An 18716-nucleotide genomic window follows, 5' to 3' on the forward strand; every position below is an offset into this window, starting at 1 on the left:
CAGCTGAAAATTTATTCTGATGTTCTCGTCAAGATTCGAACCCCGGCGTTCAGCGTCATAGGCGGGCATGGCAACATCTGCGCTACTGGCACAACTGCGCTACATCTGGCCTCCCGTCTCCGTTTTTCAGCCTAGTCTATTATTTTTTTCGCTTGTTGACTAGCTCATTATTCTTATTCTGAAGCGATGAAGTTGGGTCCTGCGTTAGTCGTTTATAGATCATTCAGTCGTTGAGCTTCCTTATATTGTTCACTATCATAAAAAGAAATCGATAAAAGATTTTATTTTTTATTTAAGAAGACTTGAACAAGGATAATGATCAATAATAGAAAATGTTATCACTTTTTAAATGCATTTTAAATGCAAAAATATTTTCTTTACTTTTATAAAAACTTTAGAAACTCGTTACACATTTCACACACAAAAGTCACAAATTTTCTCGTATCCTAGTAGTTTTGAGGTAGTCAAAATGGAACTTATTTGACAAGAAAGCGGCAAGTTTTGCAAAATAGTATTTGCAACAAACACAAAAAAGAAAACAAAACTAAGCTAAATAATCTCATAATCAGGCAAAGGTACACATTGAACTAAGAACTATTTAAAATGCCACCATTAAAGCACAACGTTTCTAGGATTTTCTCGCCTTCATCACAACCATAGTCGGTGGACTAACAAAACTGCAATCAAACTCAACCAGGCGGCAGCACTTTTTTCCACTCCATCATTCCGTAGCACTGGCTGTTCGTCAAATAGGTACTGCTGCTCGAAAGAGGAACCAATGGCGCCCGTATACTTGGGTGCATAATTGTATATCAGGGACTCCATTTCTTCGGTTTGGTTTTGGAAATATTGGCGATTTCGCCTGGCTTCACTCACAAAGAAATCGGCAAAATATTGTGAGGTTTTTATGGCACGGGCAGTGTGGGTTATATTGCGATTTGGTATGAATTCAAAAAGATTCTTTTCCGGATGAAATTGTACACCATAGAAGGGATATCTGCAAGAGAACAGAAGATGAGAATTAATCCTTTAAACTATAATTTAAGAAACAATTCCCTAGTATCAAGAAAAATATCTTTAACAAAAGTAAATTTTTTTCTTAAAATTAGGAAAACTTTGGCTTAACAAATCTTTTACGTTAGAACAATATTTTTTTTTTTGAGTGTACTAATTGAAATTTTTGGTTGAAACTTTGTCTTCGGAGAAAATTTCTAAATCGTGATGTTTCAAACACATTTCACCTTGAGATCATTTTAATCCAATGCTTTCTCTATTCAAAGAATATCATAGCAAAGAACTTGTAAAAGTTAAGCAAGCAAGGAACCCAGAGCAGATACTTTTTGCCCGAGTGGGAGTTGAGCGGAACGGGCAAAAAGTGCTCGCTCCGGGTCCCTTGCTTGCTTAACTTTTATAAGTTCTTTGCAATGATATTCTTTGACTAGAGAAAGCATTGGATTTAAATGATCTCAATGTGAAATATGTTTTTCCGCTCCGACATTTTTTTTGCTCCGCTCCCGCTCCTTTGCATATAAATTGACTATTTTATACCCACCACCGAAGGATGGGGGTATATTCATTTTGTCATTCCGTTGGCAACACATCGAAACATCCATTTCCTACCCTATATATATTTGATCAGCGTGAAAATCTAAGACGATCTAGCCATGTCCGTCCGTCTGTCTGTTGAAATCACTCTACAGTCTTTAAAAATAGAGATATTGAACTGAAACTTTGCACAGATTCTTTTTTCGTCCATAAGCCGGTTGAGTTCAAAGATGGGCGATATCGGAGTATATCTTGATATAGCCCCCATATGGACCGATCCGCCGATTTAGGTTCTTAGGCCCATAAAAGCCACATTTATTCTCCGATTTTGCTGAAATTTGGGATAGTGAGTTGCGTTACGCCAGTCAACATGCTTCTTCAATTTGGCCCAGATGGGTCCACATTTGGATATAGCTGTCATATAGACAGAACCGCCGATTTTGGATCATAGGCCCATAAAAGCCACATTTATTATTCAATTTTACTGAAATTTATGGCAGTAAGTTGTGTAAGGCTCCTCGATATATTTCCTCAATTTGGCCCTGATCGGTCCAGATTTGGATATAGCTGCCATATAGACCGATCTCCCAATTTAAGGTTTTGGGCCCATAAAAGGCGCATTCATTGTCCGATATCGCCAAAATTTGAGACAGTGAGTTAAGTTAAGCCCCTTGACATACTTCTGCAATATGGCACAGATCGGTTCAGATTTTGGATATATCTGTCACATAGACGGATCTCTCGATTAAAGGTTTTAGGCCCATAAAGGGCGCATTTATTGTCCGATATTGTAGAAATTTGAGACAGTGAGTTGTGTTAGGCTCCTCGATATATTTCTTCAATTTGGCCCTGATCGGTCCAGATTTGGATATAGCTGCCATATAGACCGATCTCCCAATTTAAGGTTTTGGGCCCATAAAAGGCGCATTTATTGTCCGATATCGCCAAAATTTGAGACAGTGAGTTAAGTTAAGCCCCTTTGACATACTTCTGCAATATGGCACAGATCGGTTCAGATTTGGATATATCTGTCATATAGACGGATCTCTCGATTAAAGGTTTTGGGCCCATAAAGGGCGCATTTATTGTCCGATGTTGTCGAAATTTGAGACAGTGAGTTGTGTTAGGCTCTTCGACGTCCTTGTTCAATTTGGCCCAGATCGGTCGAGATTTGAATATAGCTGCCATATAGACGGATCTCTCGATTTAGGGTTTTGGGCCCATAAAAGTTGCATTTATTGTCCGATTTTGCCGAAATTTGGGACTGTGAATTGTGTTGGACCCTTCGTCATTCTTCTTCAATTTGGTTCAGATCGGCGTAGATTTGGATATAGCTGCCATATAGACCGATCTCTCGATTTAAGGTTTTGGGCCCATAAAAGGGGCATTTATTTTCCGATTTCACCGAAATTTGGGACAGTGAGTTTTGTTAGGCCCTGCAATATCCTTCGTTAATTTGGCCCAGATAGGTTCAGAATTGGGTATAGCTGCCATATACACCGATCTCTCGATTTAAGGTCTTGAGCCCATAAAAGGCGCATTTATTGTCCGATATCGCCGAAATTTGGGACAGTGAGATAAGTTTAGCCACTCGACATACTTCTGCAACATGGCACAGATCGGTCGAGATTTGGATATAGCTGCCATATAGACGGAACTCTCGGTTTAAGGTTTTGGTGCCATAAAAGGTGCATTTACTGCCCGATTTCGCTGGAATTTGGGACAGTGAGTTAAGTTAAGCCCCTCGACATACTTATGCAATATGGCACAGATCGGTAAAGACTTGGTTATAGTTGCCATATTGACCGATCTCTCGGTTTAAGGTTTTGGGGCCATAAAAGGCGCATTTTTTGTCCGATGCCGCTGAAATTTGAGACAGTGGGTGGTGTTAGGCTCTTCGACGCCCTTCTTTAATTTGGCCCAGATCGGCCCAGATTTGAATATAGCTGTCATATAGACGGATCTCTCGATTTAAGGTTTTGGGCCCATAAAAGGTGCATTTACTGCCCGATTTCGCCGGAATTTGGGACAGTGAGTTAAGTTAAGCCCCTCGACATACTTATGCAATATGGCACAGATCGGTAAGGACTTGGTTATAGTTGCCATATTGACCGATCTCTCGGTTTAAGGTTTTGAGGCCATAAAAGGCGCATTTTTTGTCCGATGCCGCTGAAATTTGAGACAGTGGGTGGTGTTAGGCTCTTCGACGCCCTTCTTTAATTTGGCCCAGATCGGCCCAGATTTGAATATAGCTGTCATATAGATGGATCTCTCGATTTAAGGTTTTGGGCCCATAAAAGGTGCGAGTTGTGTTGGTATGCATTTTTCACCAGATTTTGACGAAAGGTGGTTTACATATATGCCCGAAGTGGTGGGTATCCAAAGTTCGAACTTACCGCCTTTTTATTTGTTTTTTTTTTTTCAAATTTTCTTCATAGGACATGGGATTTACAAATTTTTTCATTACATTTTCAACATCAAGCAATTTTCAACTCCGATATTTTTGGTCGCCTTCTACATCGGACTATATCTTTATAAGACGACCATATAAACCAATCTACCGCATTGATTTCTTGAGCTTCTAGAGGGCGCAATTGTCATCCGATTTGGTTGAAATTTCGCAAACCGTTTTCTTTTGAAATCTCCAACATTCTTGTCAAGTGTAGTCGCAATTGGTTCATAAACGTATATAGCTCCCATATAAACCGAATTCCAGATTGTACTTTGTGAACCTCTAGAGGGCGCAATTTCTATCGGATCTCCAGATGGTACTCTTTGAACCTCTAGAGGTTGCAATTCCTATCGGATTTGTCTGAAATTTTGCATAATTTCTCTAACATGCTTGCCAAGTATGGTCCAAAACGGTCAATAACCTAGTAAAACTCCCATATAATCCGACCTACCGATTTTACTTCCTAAGCCCCTTCTCCTAATGATTTCTCCTATAATCTACAACATCCATGCCAAGTATGATCTCGAAACTTCTCTATTGCTTCCATATAAACGGATCTTACGACGTTACAATTCAGGTGCCGTGAAACCTTATAGAAGTCAAAGTTTCAAATTTCGGGGAAATCAGATTATAAATGTGGACTTTATTATGATCACAGAACGGTCCATTTGGCAGCTATATGCAAATATTGGAGGCCACCGTAGCGCAGGGGTTAGCATGTCCGCCTATATAGCTGAACGCCTGGTTTCGAGTCCTGGCAGGAACATTTTTCAGCGATGGTTATCCCCTCCTAATGCTGGCGACATTTGTGAGGTACTTTGCCATGCAAAAACTTATCCCCAAAGAGGCTTCGCTCTTTGGCATGCCGCAGAGCATGAGCTTAAAACTTGAATCGGACAGCACTCATTGATTTGTGAGAAATCAGCCCCAGTTCCTTAGTGGAATGCTCATGGGCAAATTTGCATTTTTTTGCAAATATGGTCTGATATAGACCATACGCGGTTTGAATACCGGATGGCCTAGCGCAACTCCTTGTTCCAAGTTCATAGCAAAATATGGTTTGATCTGGAACAAATTTGATTCAGCCGGATGGGAAATTAAGCGAAATAGGGAAATACGGATTTTTATGAGATTATTACCCTAAATCGGCATATTGGGCTATATGGCAGCTATATCTTAATGTAGTCCGAGCTGGACCGTGTTTAGTTCCGGGAGCATTATTGGCGCACGGATAATAGAGGTAAAACACGGTTAATAGAGGTTCAAAATCAAAAGCACAGCATGCCGGTTAACAGGGGTAAGTGGTTAATAGAGGCCCCGATAATCGAGGTTCAACTGTATCTTCGTCAACATCTTTGAAAAATTTTTTTTCATTGACAGATTTTCAATTTTCTTAAGAGAAGATTGCATTGATAAAAAGCCTTTAGAGAACATTTTTAAAAAATCTTAGGGACTCTGAAGATTTAAGCTAACAAAACCTTATTTCCCTCTTACCTTTTATGTTCAATGCTTGAGATAAACTCACTTCCCTCCCAGTCATGGTTAAGACTCATCACATTCCACATTGCATCCAGGCCCATATCCGCAAAAGTCTGAAATAAATGAAATCATAAATCAGTTGTGTACCCAAAAAGACCCATGCGTAGCAATTGGCATCTACCCAAAAAATACCCACAAATTGGGTATTTAGCCGGCAAATACCCAATGTGTGGGTAAAAGCTAATGGCAATGGCACAGCCCAATTGTATCATTACTCCCACTCTGCCTATACTCTGCGATTCAAAGTGTGAGAGCAGTGCAAATACCGAGTGAAGAGTTTCACGCTCACACCGGCTTATTCGAATTGCACAGTGGCTGCTGGCCGATGATCGAAACCAGCAGAACAAAAGTGAGCCAATTTCGACGACTATTCTCTCATATTCTCTCAACCCGTTATTGTTGATGTAGCAGTGTGTTGTACACAGAGGCGGCAGCCCTTGCCAATGAAGGAATTCATCGGGTCAATCCGGTACGTACAACCGACTGCCATGGGATTGCTGTCCTTGCCGTCTGTCGTAAGTGAACTCCCCTTTCTTCTACTGGTTACGATTCTCTGCCAGCAGCCACTCTGCAATTCGAATGTGAGCCGGTGTGAGCATGAAACTCTCCATTCGGTATTTGCACTGCTCTCACACTTTGAATCGCAGAGCATGGGCAGACCAAATCCTAAAATTGGATGGCTGTGCGGTGTGCCACTAATTTATACCTTCGGTACACGCCCATCTCTACCCTCTTTGCAGAGCTATGACCTACCTTCCTTGTAAAGCAATACATGTGGAAATTAGCAGTCACAGGATAATTCTTTAAAATATTTATAACCTCATCACTAGCATTACGAAACATGCGTGACTTTTGGAAATCTGAAATAAGATCGCAATTAGGCAATTTTAGGCACTTCTCGCTTGCATCATCATGCAATTACCTACCCTCCACAAATTCCAGTGGCAATGCCTGAGCCGATGATGAGCAGTAGGTACGAGGTTCGGTTCCATTGGCCGCCAAATAGACCATCAGTTCAAAGCCTAGACAAGTTCCCCAAACAGGAAAATAGGTACCCGCCTCATTGATCTTCATGGCAATATCGTAGATATGATGGCCAGCATCAGCATAGCCATCGGATTGATTGAAATAAGTAGCACCACCGGGTAATAGCACTCTGGAAATAAAGAAGAAAAAAATCGTTATAAGAGCGTCCATTGAATTTGAAGGAAATTTCAACATACCCATTGACTTTGGAAAGGATATCTTCATAGTAATCGCGTTTTTGGCCAATCCTGAAATATAAGTAAGCAAAAGTTCAAATAAGACTTTGTTTACTGACACAAACATAATGAAAACCAGTAAGGAAAGGCAAAAGTCGGGCGGTGCCGACTTTATAATACCCTACACCTATACTGTAGGTACAAAGTGAGAGCTATATCTAATTCTGAACCAAATTTGATGGACCTTGGCGGATGTTTTCAGATAGGTTATAAATACGGTTGACAAATGACAACATTGTTGCATATTAGCCAAAATCTGACAAACATTGATATGGGAGCTAAATGTGAACCGATTTTGACTTAACTTCTTAGATATTGTGGTAGGCATCGAGGAAAGAGTTGAGCACAAATTTGGCAAAATTGGTCTATAATGCACTTGCAGTGAACCTAGAAGATAAAATCGGCCAAAACACATATATGGGAGGTATATCTAAATCTGAACCGATTTCGAACAAACTTCATAGTAATGCCGAGAGTCAAAAGAAAATCCTTCCTTCCAAATTTCGAGAGAATCGGTTAACAAATGACCATTTTATTGCATTATTATTGCAAATCGGACGAACATATATATATGGGAGCTATATCTAAATCTGAACCGATTTCTATGAAATTCACCATTAATGTTGAGAGTCATAAGAAAAGCCTTCCTGCCAAATTTCGAGAGAATCGGTTGAGAAATGACCATTTTATTGCATTACTATTGCAAATCGGACGAACATATATATGGGAGCTATATCTAAATCTCAAGCGATTTCTATGAAATTCACCAGTAATGTAGAGAGTCATAAGAAAATCCATCCTACCAAATTTCGAGAGAATCGGTTAACAAATGACCATTTTATTGCATTATTACTGCAAGTACGACGAACATATATATGGGAGCTATATCCACATCTGAACCGATTTCTATGAAATTCACCTTTAATGTCGAGAGTCAAAAGAAAATCCTTCCTGCCAAACCTCGAGAGAATCGATTAACAAATGACCATGTTATTGCATTATTATTGCAAATTGGCCGAATATATATATGGGAACTATATCTAAATCTGAACCGATTTCTATGAAATTCCGCTGTAATGTCGGGAGTCAAGAGAAAATCCTTCCTACCAAATTTCGAGAGAATCGGTTAACAAATGACCATGTTATTGCATTTTAATTGCAAATCAGACGAATATATATTTGGGAGCTATATCTAAATCTGAACCGATTTTTTCCAATTTCAATAGGCTTCGTCTCTAGGCCGAAAAACATGCCTGTGCCCAATTTGAAGACGATCGGATGAAAATTGCGGCCTGTACTTTGTACACAAATTAACATGGACAGACGGACGGTAAGACGGACAGACAGACGGACACAGCTAAATCGAATCAGAAAGTGATTCTGAGTCGATCGGTATACTTATCAATGGGTCAATCCCTCTTCCTTTTGCGTGTTACAAACTAATTCACTAAGTAATAATGCCCTGTACCACAGTAGTGGTGTAGGGTGCAACAAGTAAGAGCGTACTAAGTTCAGCCGGGCCGAATCTTATATACCCTCCACAATGGATCGCAATTGTCGAGTTCTTTGCGCGGTATCTCTTTTTAGGAAAACAGAGAATAATGGAAAAGAATTGTTATGCTATTGGCGATATATCAAGTTAAAGCCCGATTTGGATCATAAGTAAATTAAATGTTGAAGACCATTGGAGAAATCATGGGGAATATTTCAGTCCATTCGGATAAGAATTGCACCTTCTGGGGGCTCAAGAAGCATATTCGGGAGATGGGTTTATATGGGAGCTATATCAGGTTATAGACCAATTTGGCCCGTATTTGGCACAGTTATTGAAAGTTAAAATAGAATACCGCATGCAAAATTTCAGCCAAATCGAACAAACATTGTGGCTTCTAGGGGCTCAAGAAGTCAAATCGGGAGATCGGTTTATATCGGAGTTATATCAGGTAGTAGACCGATTTGGACCTCACCTATCACAGTTGTTAGGCCTAAATTTTGCACATGGTGTTGTCTTATGGCCTTCAACAGCTGTGTTAGGTGCGATCTAAAGCGGTCTATAACCTGGTATAGCTGTCATATAAACCGATCTACCGATTTGACTTCTTGCGCCCTGGAAGCCGAAATTTCTGCCCCATTTGACTGAAATTTTGCACATAGTGTTCTCTTATGACGTCCAACAACTGTGCTAAGTACGGTCCAAATCAGTTTAGAACCTGATATAGCTCCCATATAAACCGATCTCCCGATTTGATTTCTTGAGCCCCTGGAAGCCACAATTTTTGTCCGATTTGGCTAAAACTTTGCACATAGTGGTCTGATATGACTTCCAACAACTGTGCCAAGGACAGTCCAAGACGGTCCATAATCTGATATAGCTCCCATATAAACCGATCTCCCGATTTGATTTCTTGAGCCCCTGGAAGCCACAATTCTTGTCCGATTTGGCTTAAATTTTGCACATGGTATTCTCTTATGACTTCCAACAACTGTGCTAAGTACGGTCCAAATTAGTCAAGAACCCGATATAGCTCCCATATAAACCGATCTCCCGATTTGATATCTTGAGCCCCTGGAAGCCACAATTTTCATCCGATTTTGGTGAAATTTTGCACATAGTGTTCTCTTATGATTCCCAACAACTGTGTGAAGTACGGTTCATATCGGTCTATAACCTGGTATAGCTCCCATATATACCGATCTCCCGATTTGGCTTTTTGAGCTCCTGAAAGCCTCAATTTTCACACGATTTGGCTGAAATTTTGTACATGGTGTTCTGAAGCTGATCTCCCGATTTGACTTCTTGAGCTTTTACAAGTCGCGATTTTTATCAGATTTGGCAGAAATTTTGCAATTTTGAATCCTAACAACTGCGCCAAGTACGGTCCAATTCGATCTATAACTTAATATAGCTCCCAAGATTCGGCCCGTCCGAACTTAGCACGCTCTAACTTGTTCAACTTTTCCGCTTTGCTTTTGTAGGCGTTGTGTGTATTGTTGCATTTTTGCAACGCGACGCTTAAAAATAAAGCTCAAGTTGCTCATTCTGTTTTGGTCTTTATGCTCCCGCGACAAAAATGCTACCATAACACCCATGCTCCCTCGGAACGCTCATTCCCTAACGATAAAGTCGTCTATCTTCCAAGGGAGCCCCGATACCCGAGCCAACCTGCCGAATCTCATCGTAAACCAAACAGGCTAAAACCGAAGTCCACACCATCCGAAGCATAGCCGATAATACCGAACCGATTAGTCTACCGCCGATCTATAACTCACCCCACCTGTGTACCAGACTCGGTATATCCACCAAGACTAAAAGTTGGTGTTATTACTAAAGGTTTGTGGGGCCTTATTTGCAACCCTGGAATCGATTAATTTTGCCCAAGCAGTAAAAAGCCCCCAATCAGTCTGATTTCAACAGACGGACGGACATGGCTAGATCGTCTTAGAGAAAGATAGATATGCCACCTCCCTCCCCACCATGCCCTACCACAGTTTCTTAATCGGATGGTTTTGGGACAGTTTACACTTTGTTTTTACAAAAAAAAATACTTTCTAAAATTTATTTATAGTCGAAGGCGAAATAAACAATGTTGCATTTAATTTATTTTTTAATCGCGTACACAGTTATCTTCATCTTCAACGTTGGTTATCACTATCAAAAATTTTTTAATGTCTTGTTTCATGATTACTTTTTTTTAATTTTTTTGTTGTGCTATCACTTTAGTAAGTAGCGTAAATCAGAATGAAGATAACAATTGAAATGTTCAAAATAAGTTAGTTGTTAAATAAAATTTAATATGGGTCCTAGTATTAGTTATCACTACAAAAAAAAACAAGCAAAAAGGCATTAAGTTCGGCCGGGCCGAACTTTAGATACCCACCACCTCGGGTATATATGAAAACCCCATTTCATCACAATCCGGTGAAAATTGGATAACTTAAGCACCCAAATTCGGCACGGACATTAAGTGGTCTTGTAAATAAAAGACATTGTTCCATTTTTTAGAACAAAATATTGGACTTTATGGCAGATATATCCAATTATAAACTGATCTGAACCATATTAAGGTCGGAGGCTCAGAAAAACTCATAGTTTCAAATTTCAGCGAAATCGGGTAATAAATAAAGCTTTTATGGGCTTCAGTCGCCTTATCGGCAGATCGGTCTATATGGCACCTATATCTAAATATAGTCCGATCAGAACCATATTTAGGTCGGATGTTGGGAGGTTTTAACCTACTCACTGTTTAAAATTTCAGCGAAATCGGGTAATAAGTAAAGTTTTTATGGGCTTCAGACCCCTTATTGGCAGATCGGTCTATATGGCAGCTATATTTTAATATGGACCGATCTGAACCATATTTAGATCGGGTGTCAGGAGGCTGAAAATAACTCACTGTTTCAAATTTTTATGAAATCGGATAAAAAATAAAGCTTTTATAGACTTCAGACCCTTTATCGGGAGATCGGTCTATATGGCAGCTATATCTAAATATAGTCCGATCTGAACCATATTTGGATTAGATATTGGGAGGTCTTAACCTACTCACTGTTTCACATTTTAGCGAAATCGGGTAATAAATAAAGCTTTTATGGCCTTCAGACCCTTTATCGGGAGATCGGTCTATATGGCAGCTATATCTAAATGTAGTCCGATCTGAACCATATTTAGATTGGATGTTGGCAGGCTTAAAATAACCCACCGCTTTCAATTTCAGCGAAATCGGGTAATAAATAAAGCTTTTATGGACTTAAGACCCTTTATCGGGAGATCAGTCTATATGGCAGCTATATCTAAATATGGACCGATCTAACCCATATTTAGGTCAGATGTCGGGATGCTTAAAATAACCCACCGCTTTAAATTTCAGCGAAATCGGGAAATAAATAAAGCTTTTATAGACTTCAGACCCTTTATCGGGAGATCGGTCTATATGGCAGCTATATCTAAATATAGTCCGATCTGAACCATATTTGGATTAGATATTGGGAGGTCTTAACCTACTCACTGTTTCACATTTTAGCGAAATCGGGTAATAAATAAAGCTTTTAAGGTTTTCAGCCCCTTTATCGGCAGATCGGTCTATATGGCAGCTATATCTATATGTAGTCCGATCTGAACCATATTTAGATTAGATGTCGGGAGGCTTAAAATAACCCACCGCTTTCACTTTCAGCGAAATCGGGTAATAAATAAAGCTTTTATGGACTTAAGACCCTTTATCGGGAGATCAGTCTATATGGCAGCTATATCTAAATATGGACCGATCTAACCCATATTTAGGTCAGATGTCGGGATGCTTAAAATAACCCACCGCTTTAAATTTCAGCGAAATCGGGAAATAAATAAAGCTTTTGTAGACTTCAGACCCTTTATCGGGAGATCGGTCTATATGGTAGCTATATTTAAATATACTCCGATCTGAACTATATTTGGGTCAGTTGTCGGGAAGCCTTAAACTACTCACTGTTTCAAATTTCAGCAAAAACGGATGAAAAATAAAGTTTTATGGGCATTAGACCCTTTATCGGGAAATCGGTCTATATAGCAGGTATATCCAAATATGGTCCGCTTTGAATCCGTTCAAGAACTTAACCAGCGTGCATCAAAATGACGTATCTGTGCCAAATTTTAGCTCAATATCTAAATTTGAAGGCTCTAGAGTGATTACAACAGACGGACGGACAGACACATGGACATCGTTAAATCGTCTAAGAATTTTACGACGATCCGAAATATATATACTTTGTAGGGTCGGAATTTAATATTTCCATGTGTTGCAAACGGAATGACTAAATGAATATACCCCCTTTCCTGTGGTGGAGGGTATAATAAATAAAATAATTCAAAATCTCCCTAAAGTCCGATAAAGAAACTACGGGGGGAAACTTCTCTCATATGCTTGAGTGGTGTCAATTGATTTTTATAACCTACACCACAACAGTGGTACAGGGTATTATAAGTTTGTGCATTAGTTTGCAACGCTAAGAAAGAGAAGAGCTAGACCCATTGATAAGTATAACGATCGATTTAAAAGCTCTTTCTGATTCGATTTAGCTGTCCGTCTGTGGGTCCATGTATTCTTGTAATCAAAGTGCAGGTCAACAAATTCGACCAATCATCACAAAATTTTGCACATATCACTTTTTTGGCCCGAGGACAAACGCTATTGATTTTGGCAAAAATCGGTTCAGATTTAGATATAACTCCCACATATGTGTATCGCCCGATTTGCACTTTAATGGCCATAGTAACTACAATTTTCAACCGATCTGACAGGGATTGTTTTGTTACCGGTCTTAACATATGTGCAAAATTTCATCAAAATCGGTTTAGATTTAGATATAGCTCCCATATATATGTATAGCCCGATTTGCATTTAAATCGCCGTAGTAACTACAAAGCAAAGCAAAAGTTTGTCTTTAGAAAATTTAGCACTGAAATCACTGGATCGGGCCCTATCAAAAAAAATCTTACAAGTTTCTATTCAGTTTTTCAATAGGTATGCGAAAATTAAGTCTGACTAGATTTCAACATAGGTTTCATGTATTGAAAGTAGTATGAATGTTGACTAGGTGGTGTAAGGTATTACATAGTCGGTACCGCCCGACTTTTGCCTTTTCTTACTGGTTTAGCTTAATAATAAGGAATCACTTTCTTATAGCCGAGTTTGAACGGAGTGTAGCTAATCAGCATATTTTTGCTGAAATGTCTTAAATTCCTGAGATCCTCTCAAATGTCTTCGGTATTAATGAGGAGATAACTACTGCAAATGCAAATGTTGCCCATGAACATTCCACTAAGGAACAGGGGCAAACTTCTCACCTATCAATGAGTGCAGTCCGATTCAAGTTTAAGCTCAATGATAAGGGGCCTTCTTTTTATGGCCGAGTCGGAACGGTGTGCCGCAGTGTGACATCTTTTTGTAGAGAAGTTTTACATGGCATAGTACCTCACAAATGTTGCCAGCGTTAAAAGGGGAAAACCACCGCTGAAAATTTTTTGTGATGGTCTCGCCAGGATTCGAAATCAGTCGTTCTGCGTCATAGACGGACATGATAACGTATGCGCTACGGTAGCCGTGATTCATATGGCTAAATCAGCTATATCAAAACCTGGACCGATTCGAAAGTTAGCGTGCTATTGACAGACAGATGCGCCGGTCGACATGGCTCGATCGATTAAGCCCAGATTTTGATATGGCTGCCATATAGACCGATCCGCCGATTCAGGGTCTTGGGGACATAAATGGCGCATTTATTGTCCGATTTTGCTGAAATTTGGCACCGTGAGTTGTGTTAGGCCCTTCGACATCCCTCTTCGATTTGGCCCAGATCGGTTCAGATTTAGATATAGCCGCCATATAGACCGATCTCTCAAAATTTAAGCTCTTGGGCCCCTAAAAGGCGCATTTATTGTCCCATTTTGCCAAAATTTGGTACAGTGAGTTGTGTTAGGCCCTTCGACATCTTTCTGCAATTTGGCCCCGATAGGTCCAGATTTCGATATAGCTGCCGTATAGACCGATCTCTCGACTTAAGGTTTTGGGCCCATAAAAGGAGCATTTATTGTCCGATGTCACCGAAATTTGGGACAGTGAGTTGTGTTAAGGCCTTCGATATCATTTTTCAATGAGATTCAGATCGGTCCAGATTTGGATATAGCTACCATATAGACCGATCTCTCGATTTAAGGTCTTGGGCCCATAAAAGGAGCATTTATTATCCGATGTCGCCGAAATTTGGGACAGTGAGTTGTGTTAGGGCCTTCGACATCCTTCTTCAATTTGGTCCAGATCGGTCCAGATTTGGCTATAGCTGCCATATAGACCGATCTCTCGATTAAAGGTCTTAAGGCTATAAATGGCGCATTTATTGCCCAATTTCGCCGAAATTTGGGACAGTGAGTTGTGTTAGGCCCTTCGACATCTTTCTGCAATTTGGCTCAGATCGTTTCAGATTCGGAAATAGCTGCCGTATAGACCGATCTCTCGACTTAAGGTTTTGGGCCCATAAAAGGAGCATTTATTGTCCGATGTCACCGAAATTTGGGACAGTGAGTTGTGTTAAGGCCTTCGATATCATTTTTTAATGTGATTCAGATCGGTCCAGATTTGGATATAGCTACCATATAGACCGATCTCTCGATTTAAGGTCTTGGGCCCATAAAAGGCGCATTTATTATCCGATGTCGCCGAAATTTGGGACAGTGAGTTGTGTTAGGGCCTTCGACATCCTTCTTCAATTTGGTCCAGATCGGTCCAGATTTGGATACAGCTGCCATATAGACCGATCTCTCGATTTAAGATCTTGGGCCCATAAGTGGCGCATTTATTGTCCGATTTCGCCAAAACTTGGGACAGTGAGTTGTGTTAGGCCCTTCGACATCTTTCTGCAATTTGGCCCCGATAGGTCCAGATTTCGATATAGCTGCCGTATAGACCGATCTCTCGACTTAAGGTTTTGGGCCCATAAAAGGAGCATTTATTGTCCGATGTCACCGAAATTTGGGACAGTGAGTTGTGTTAAGGCCTTCGATATCATTTTTTAATGTGATTCAGATCGGTCCAGATTTGGATATAGCTACCATATAGACCGATCTCTCGATTTAAGGTCTTGGCCCCATAAAAGGCGCATTTTTTATCCGATGTCGCCGAAATTTGGGACAGTGAGTTGTGTTAGGGCCTTCGACATCCTTCTTCAATTTGGTCCAGATCGGTCCAGATTTGGATACAGCTGCCATATAGACCGATCTCTCGATTTAAGGTCTTGGGCCCATAAAAGGAGCATTTATTGTCCGATGTCACCGAAATTTGGGACAGTGAGTTGTGTTAAGGCCTTCGATATCATTTTTCAATGTGATTCAGATCGGTCCAGATTTGGATATAGCTACCATATAGACCGATCTCTCGATTTAGGGTCTTGGGCCCATTAAAGGAGCATTTATTGTCCGATGTCGCCGAAATTTGGGACAGTGAGTTATGTTAGGGCCTTCGACATCCTTCTTCAATTTGGTCCAGATCGGTACAGATTTGGATATAGCTGCCATATAGACCGATCTCTAGATTCAAGGTCTTGGGCCCATAAAGGGCGCATTTATTGTTCGATTTCACCAAAATTTGGGACAGTGAGTTTTGTTAGGCCCATCGACATCTTTCTGCAATTTGTTCTACATCGGAACAGATTTGGATATAGCTGCTATATAGACCGATCGCTCGATTTAAAGTCTTGGCCCGGTTAAAAGCGCATTTATAGTCCAATTTCGTTGAAATTTTACACAGTGACTTATGTTAGGCTTTTCGATATCCGTATCGTATATGGTGCAGATCGATCTTTATTTGGATATAGCTACCAAAAAGACCAATATTTTGTTCTACTTATTAATCCACTTACTGTCCGTGACGAATTTAATCCAAATCGGACCATATGTGAATACAGCTGCTATGAGGGCATAAATTATGCGTTTTTCACCGGTGGTTGGTATCCAAAGTTCGGCCCGGCCGAACGCCTTTTTACTTTACTCTACTTAGAAAGACTTTTGATTTGAGCTCTATATTGTCCCCAAAGGTCCATTGTTTGGATGGTTTTTGAGCCAAAGGACTTCCTTTGTACACAATTTTGCAAGTATAGCTCGTACTCCACTCTCAAAGTCTCTACGTTTGAGTCTGATATTGCCCCAGTCTTGCTGCATGTCTGTTTGAGTTTTTTTTTTTTTTTTTTTTTGGCCCCAATACAGTTCTCCCCAAATTCGATTTTCAGTTTCGATTTTATTATAGGGTGATATTTGGTTTAAATTTAATTAAGTTAATTTTTTTAATTCATATTTTATTTGTTTTAATTAGCCTTTAAAAAATTTAATAACTTATGCACATTTCTTTAAAAAAAAAAATCCCCGTTTTGCGACCCAAGGAAAAAATCCCCCTGGCTGGCTCTTTTCAAAATCTCTCAACGGTAATGCAGTTGCGAATCTATTCAAATAACATCGAAACAGCAAATAACATATCACAACAAATCGACTAACATCGTGCTGTGAGTGTGAGACAAGAGAACATTAAATAACAAATCGTTTTTGATGGATGTTAACACTTTGTCTACATTCGACAGCATGAGATAACATCATCTGGGATGTTAAACAAAACGGAAATCATGTTCGAATCAAAGCTTTGACACTCTATTATAAAATACCGTTATGAACAACAGCAGCAGCTCTCAACATTTCTGCCATACAACGACAGCCGACCTGGACTTGGGTTGAGATGATTGTTGTACGTTGTAAAAATGTGTACGTCATGGAAAGGTTTCAAACAAACACAAACAACGATATACAATATAAACCTATTCCGGTTCCAGAACTTTAATGCAAGTCGTTGTCGCTGTTCGTTTCATTTTGTTCTGTGTGTGCTAAGTGCTTATTTTGTGTTGTTTCATTTGATTGCGGATTCTTTTATAACACTTGAGAACGGATACGGACTAATTAATTCCATAAAAAAAAATAACAAGTCATGGCGTAGAGTGTTATTTTGTAAGAAAAAATAAAAACAAGTAAAAGCGTGCTATATTCGGCCGGGCCGAATCTTGGGAACCCACCACCATGGATTCTGCTAAAAATTTATACAAAATAAATTTAGTTGAAGGGTAATAATAACATACCAAACTAGTGTCAAACCAGCAAAAATTAAAGCTTCTAGTAAGCGAAGAAGGATGATCGAGAGACCGGTTTATATGGGAGCTATATCAGGTTCTTGACCGATTTGGACCGTACTTGGCACAGTTGTTGGAAGTCATAACAGAACAACTATATGTATAAACAACTATATGCAAAATTTCAGCTAAATCGAATGAAATATGAGGCTTCCAGGGGCTCAAGAAGAAAATCGGGAGATCGGTTTGTATGGGAGCTATATCAGGTTATAGACCTATTTGGACCGCACTTAGCTCAGTTGTTGGAAGTCATAATGGAACACCACATGCGAAATTTCAGCCATATCGGACAAAAATTCCGGCTTGTAAGGGCTCAAAAAGTCAAATCGAGAGATCGGTTTATATGGGAGCTATATCAGGTTATGCACTTATTTAGACCGTACTTAGGACAGTTGTTGAAAGTCATAACAGGACACTACACGCAAAATTTCAGCCAAATCGGATGAAAATTTAAGCTTCCAGGGGCTCAAGAAGTCAAATCGGGAGATCGGTTTATATGGGAGCTGTATCAGGTTATAGACCGATTTGGACCGTACTTAGCAAAGTTGTTGGAAGTCATAACAGAACACTACCTGCAAAGTTTCAGCCAAATTGGATAAAAATTGCGGCTTTAAGGGCTCAAGAAGTCAAATCGGGAGATCGGTTTGGATGGAAGCTATATCTAAATCTGAACCGATATGGTCCATTTGCAATCCCCAATGGCCTATATCAATATTAAGTGTCTGTGCACAATTTCAAGCGGCCAGATTTACGCGTTCGACCGCAATCGTGATTTCGACTGACGGACGGACGGACAGACATGGCTAGATCGACTTAGAACATCGAGACGATCAAGAATCTATGAGGTATTATGGGGTTTTAGACGAATATTTCGATGTGTTGCAAACACATTGTGGTGGGTATATCAAGAGATCGGTCTATATGGTAGCTATATCAAAATCTGAACCAATCTAGGCCAAATTGCAGAAAGATGCTGAGGGGCCACTATCCCAAATTTCGGCGACATAAGATAATATATGCGCCTTTAATGGGCTTAAAATCTTAAATCGAGAGATCGGTCTATATGGCAGCTATATCCAAATCTGAACCGATCTGGGCCAAATCGAAGAGAGATGTCGAAGGGCCTAACAAAACTCACTGAAATCGGCCAATAAATGCACCTTTTATAGGCCCAAAAGCTTAAATCGAGAGTTCGGTCTTTATGGCGGCTATATCCAAAT

The 18716-nt window shown here is 39.9% G+C and overlaps 1 protein-coding gene across 2 annotated transcripts in view; it reads right to left on the reverse strand.

The window, feature by feature from the left end:
• Positions 1–274: 274 nt before the first annotated feature.
• Positions 275–18716, reverse strand: part of LOC106081973 (gamma-glutamyl hydrolase) — a 43656-nt gene continuing 25214 nt past the window's right edge. For both annotated transcript variants that reach the window (XM_013244257.2, XM_013244258.2), the window contains exons 3-7: positions 6760–6810; positions 6463–6692; positions 6290–6396; positions 5492–5589; positions 275–997 (exon numbers count right to left, since the gene is read on the reverse strand). In XM_013244257.2, the coding sequence (XP_013099711.2) occupies positions 649–997; positions 5492–5589; positions 6290–6396; positions 6463–6692; positions 6760–6810 (835 nt within the window). In that variant the 3' untranslated portion in view covers positions 275–648. The remainder of the gene's footprint in view (positions 998–5491; positions 5590–6289; positions 6397–6462; positions 6693–6759; positions 6811–18716) is intronic.

Source organism: Stomoxys calcitrans, chromosome 1 (genome assembly GCF_963082655.1).
Source record: "Stomoxys calcitrans chromosome 1, idStoCalc2.1, whole genome shotgun sequence".
NCBI lineage: Eukaryota > Metazoa > Arthropoda > Insecta > Diptera > Muscidae > Stomoxys > Stomoxys calcitrans.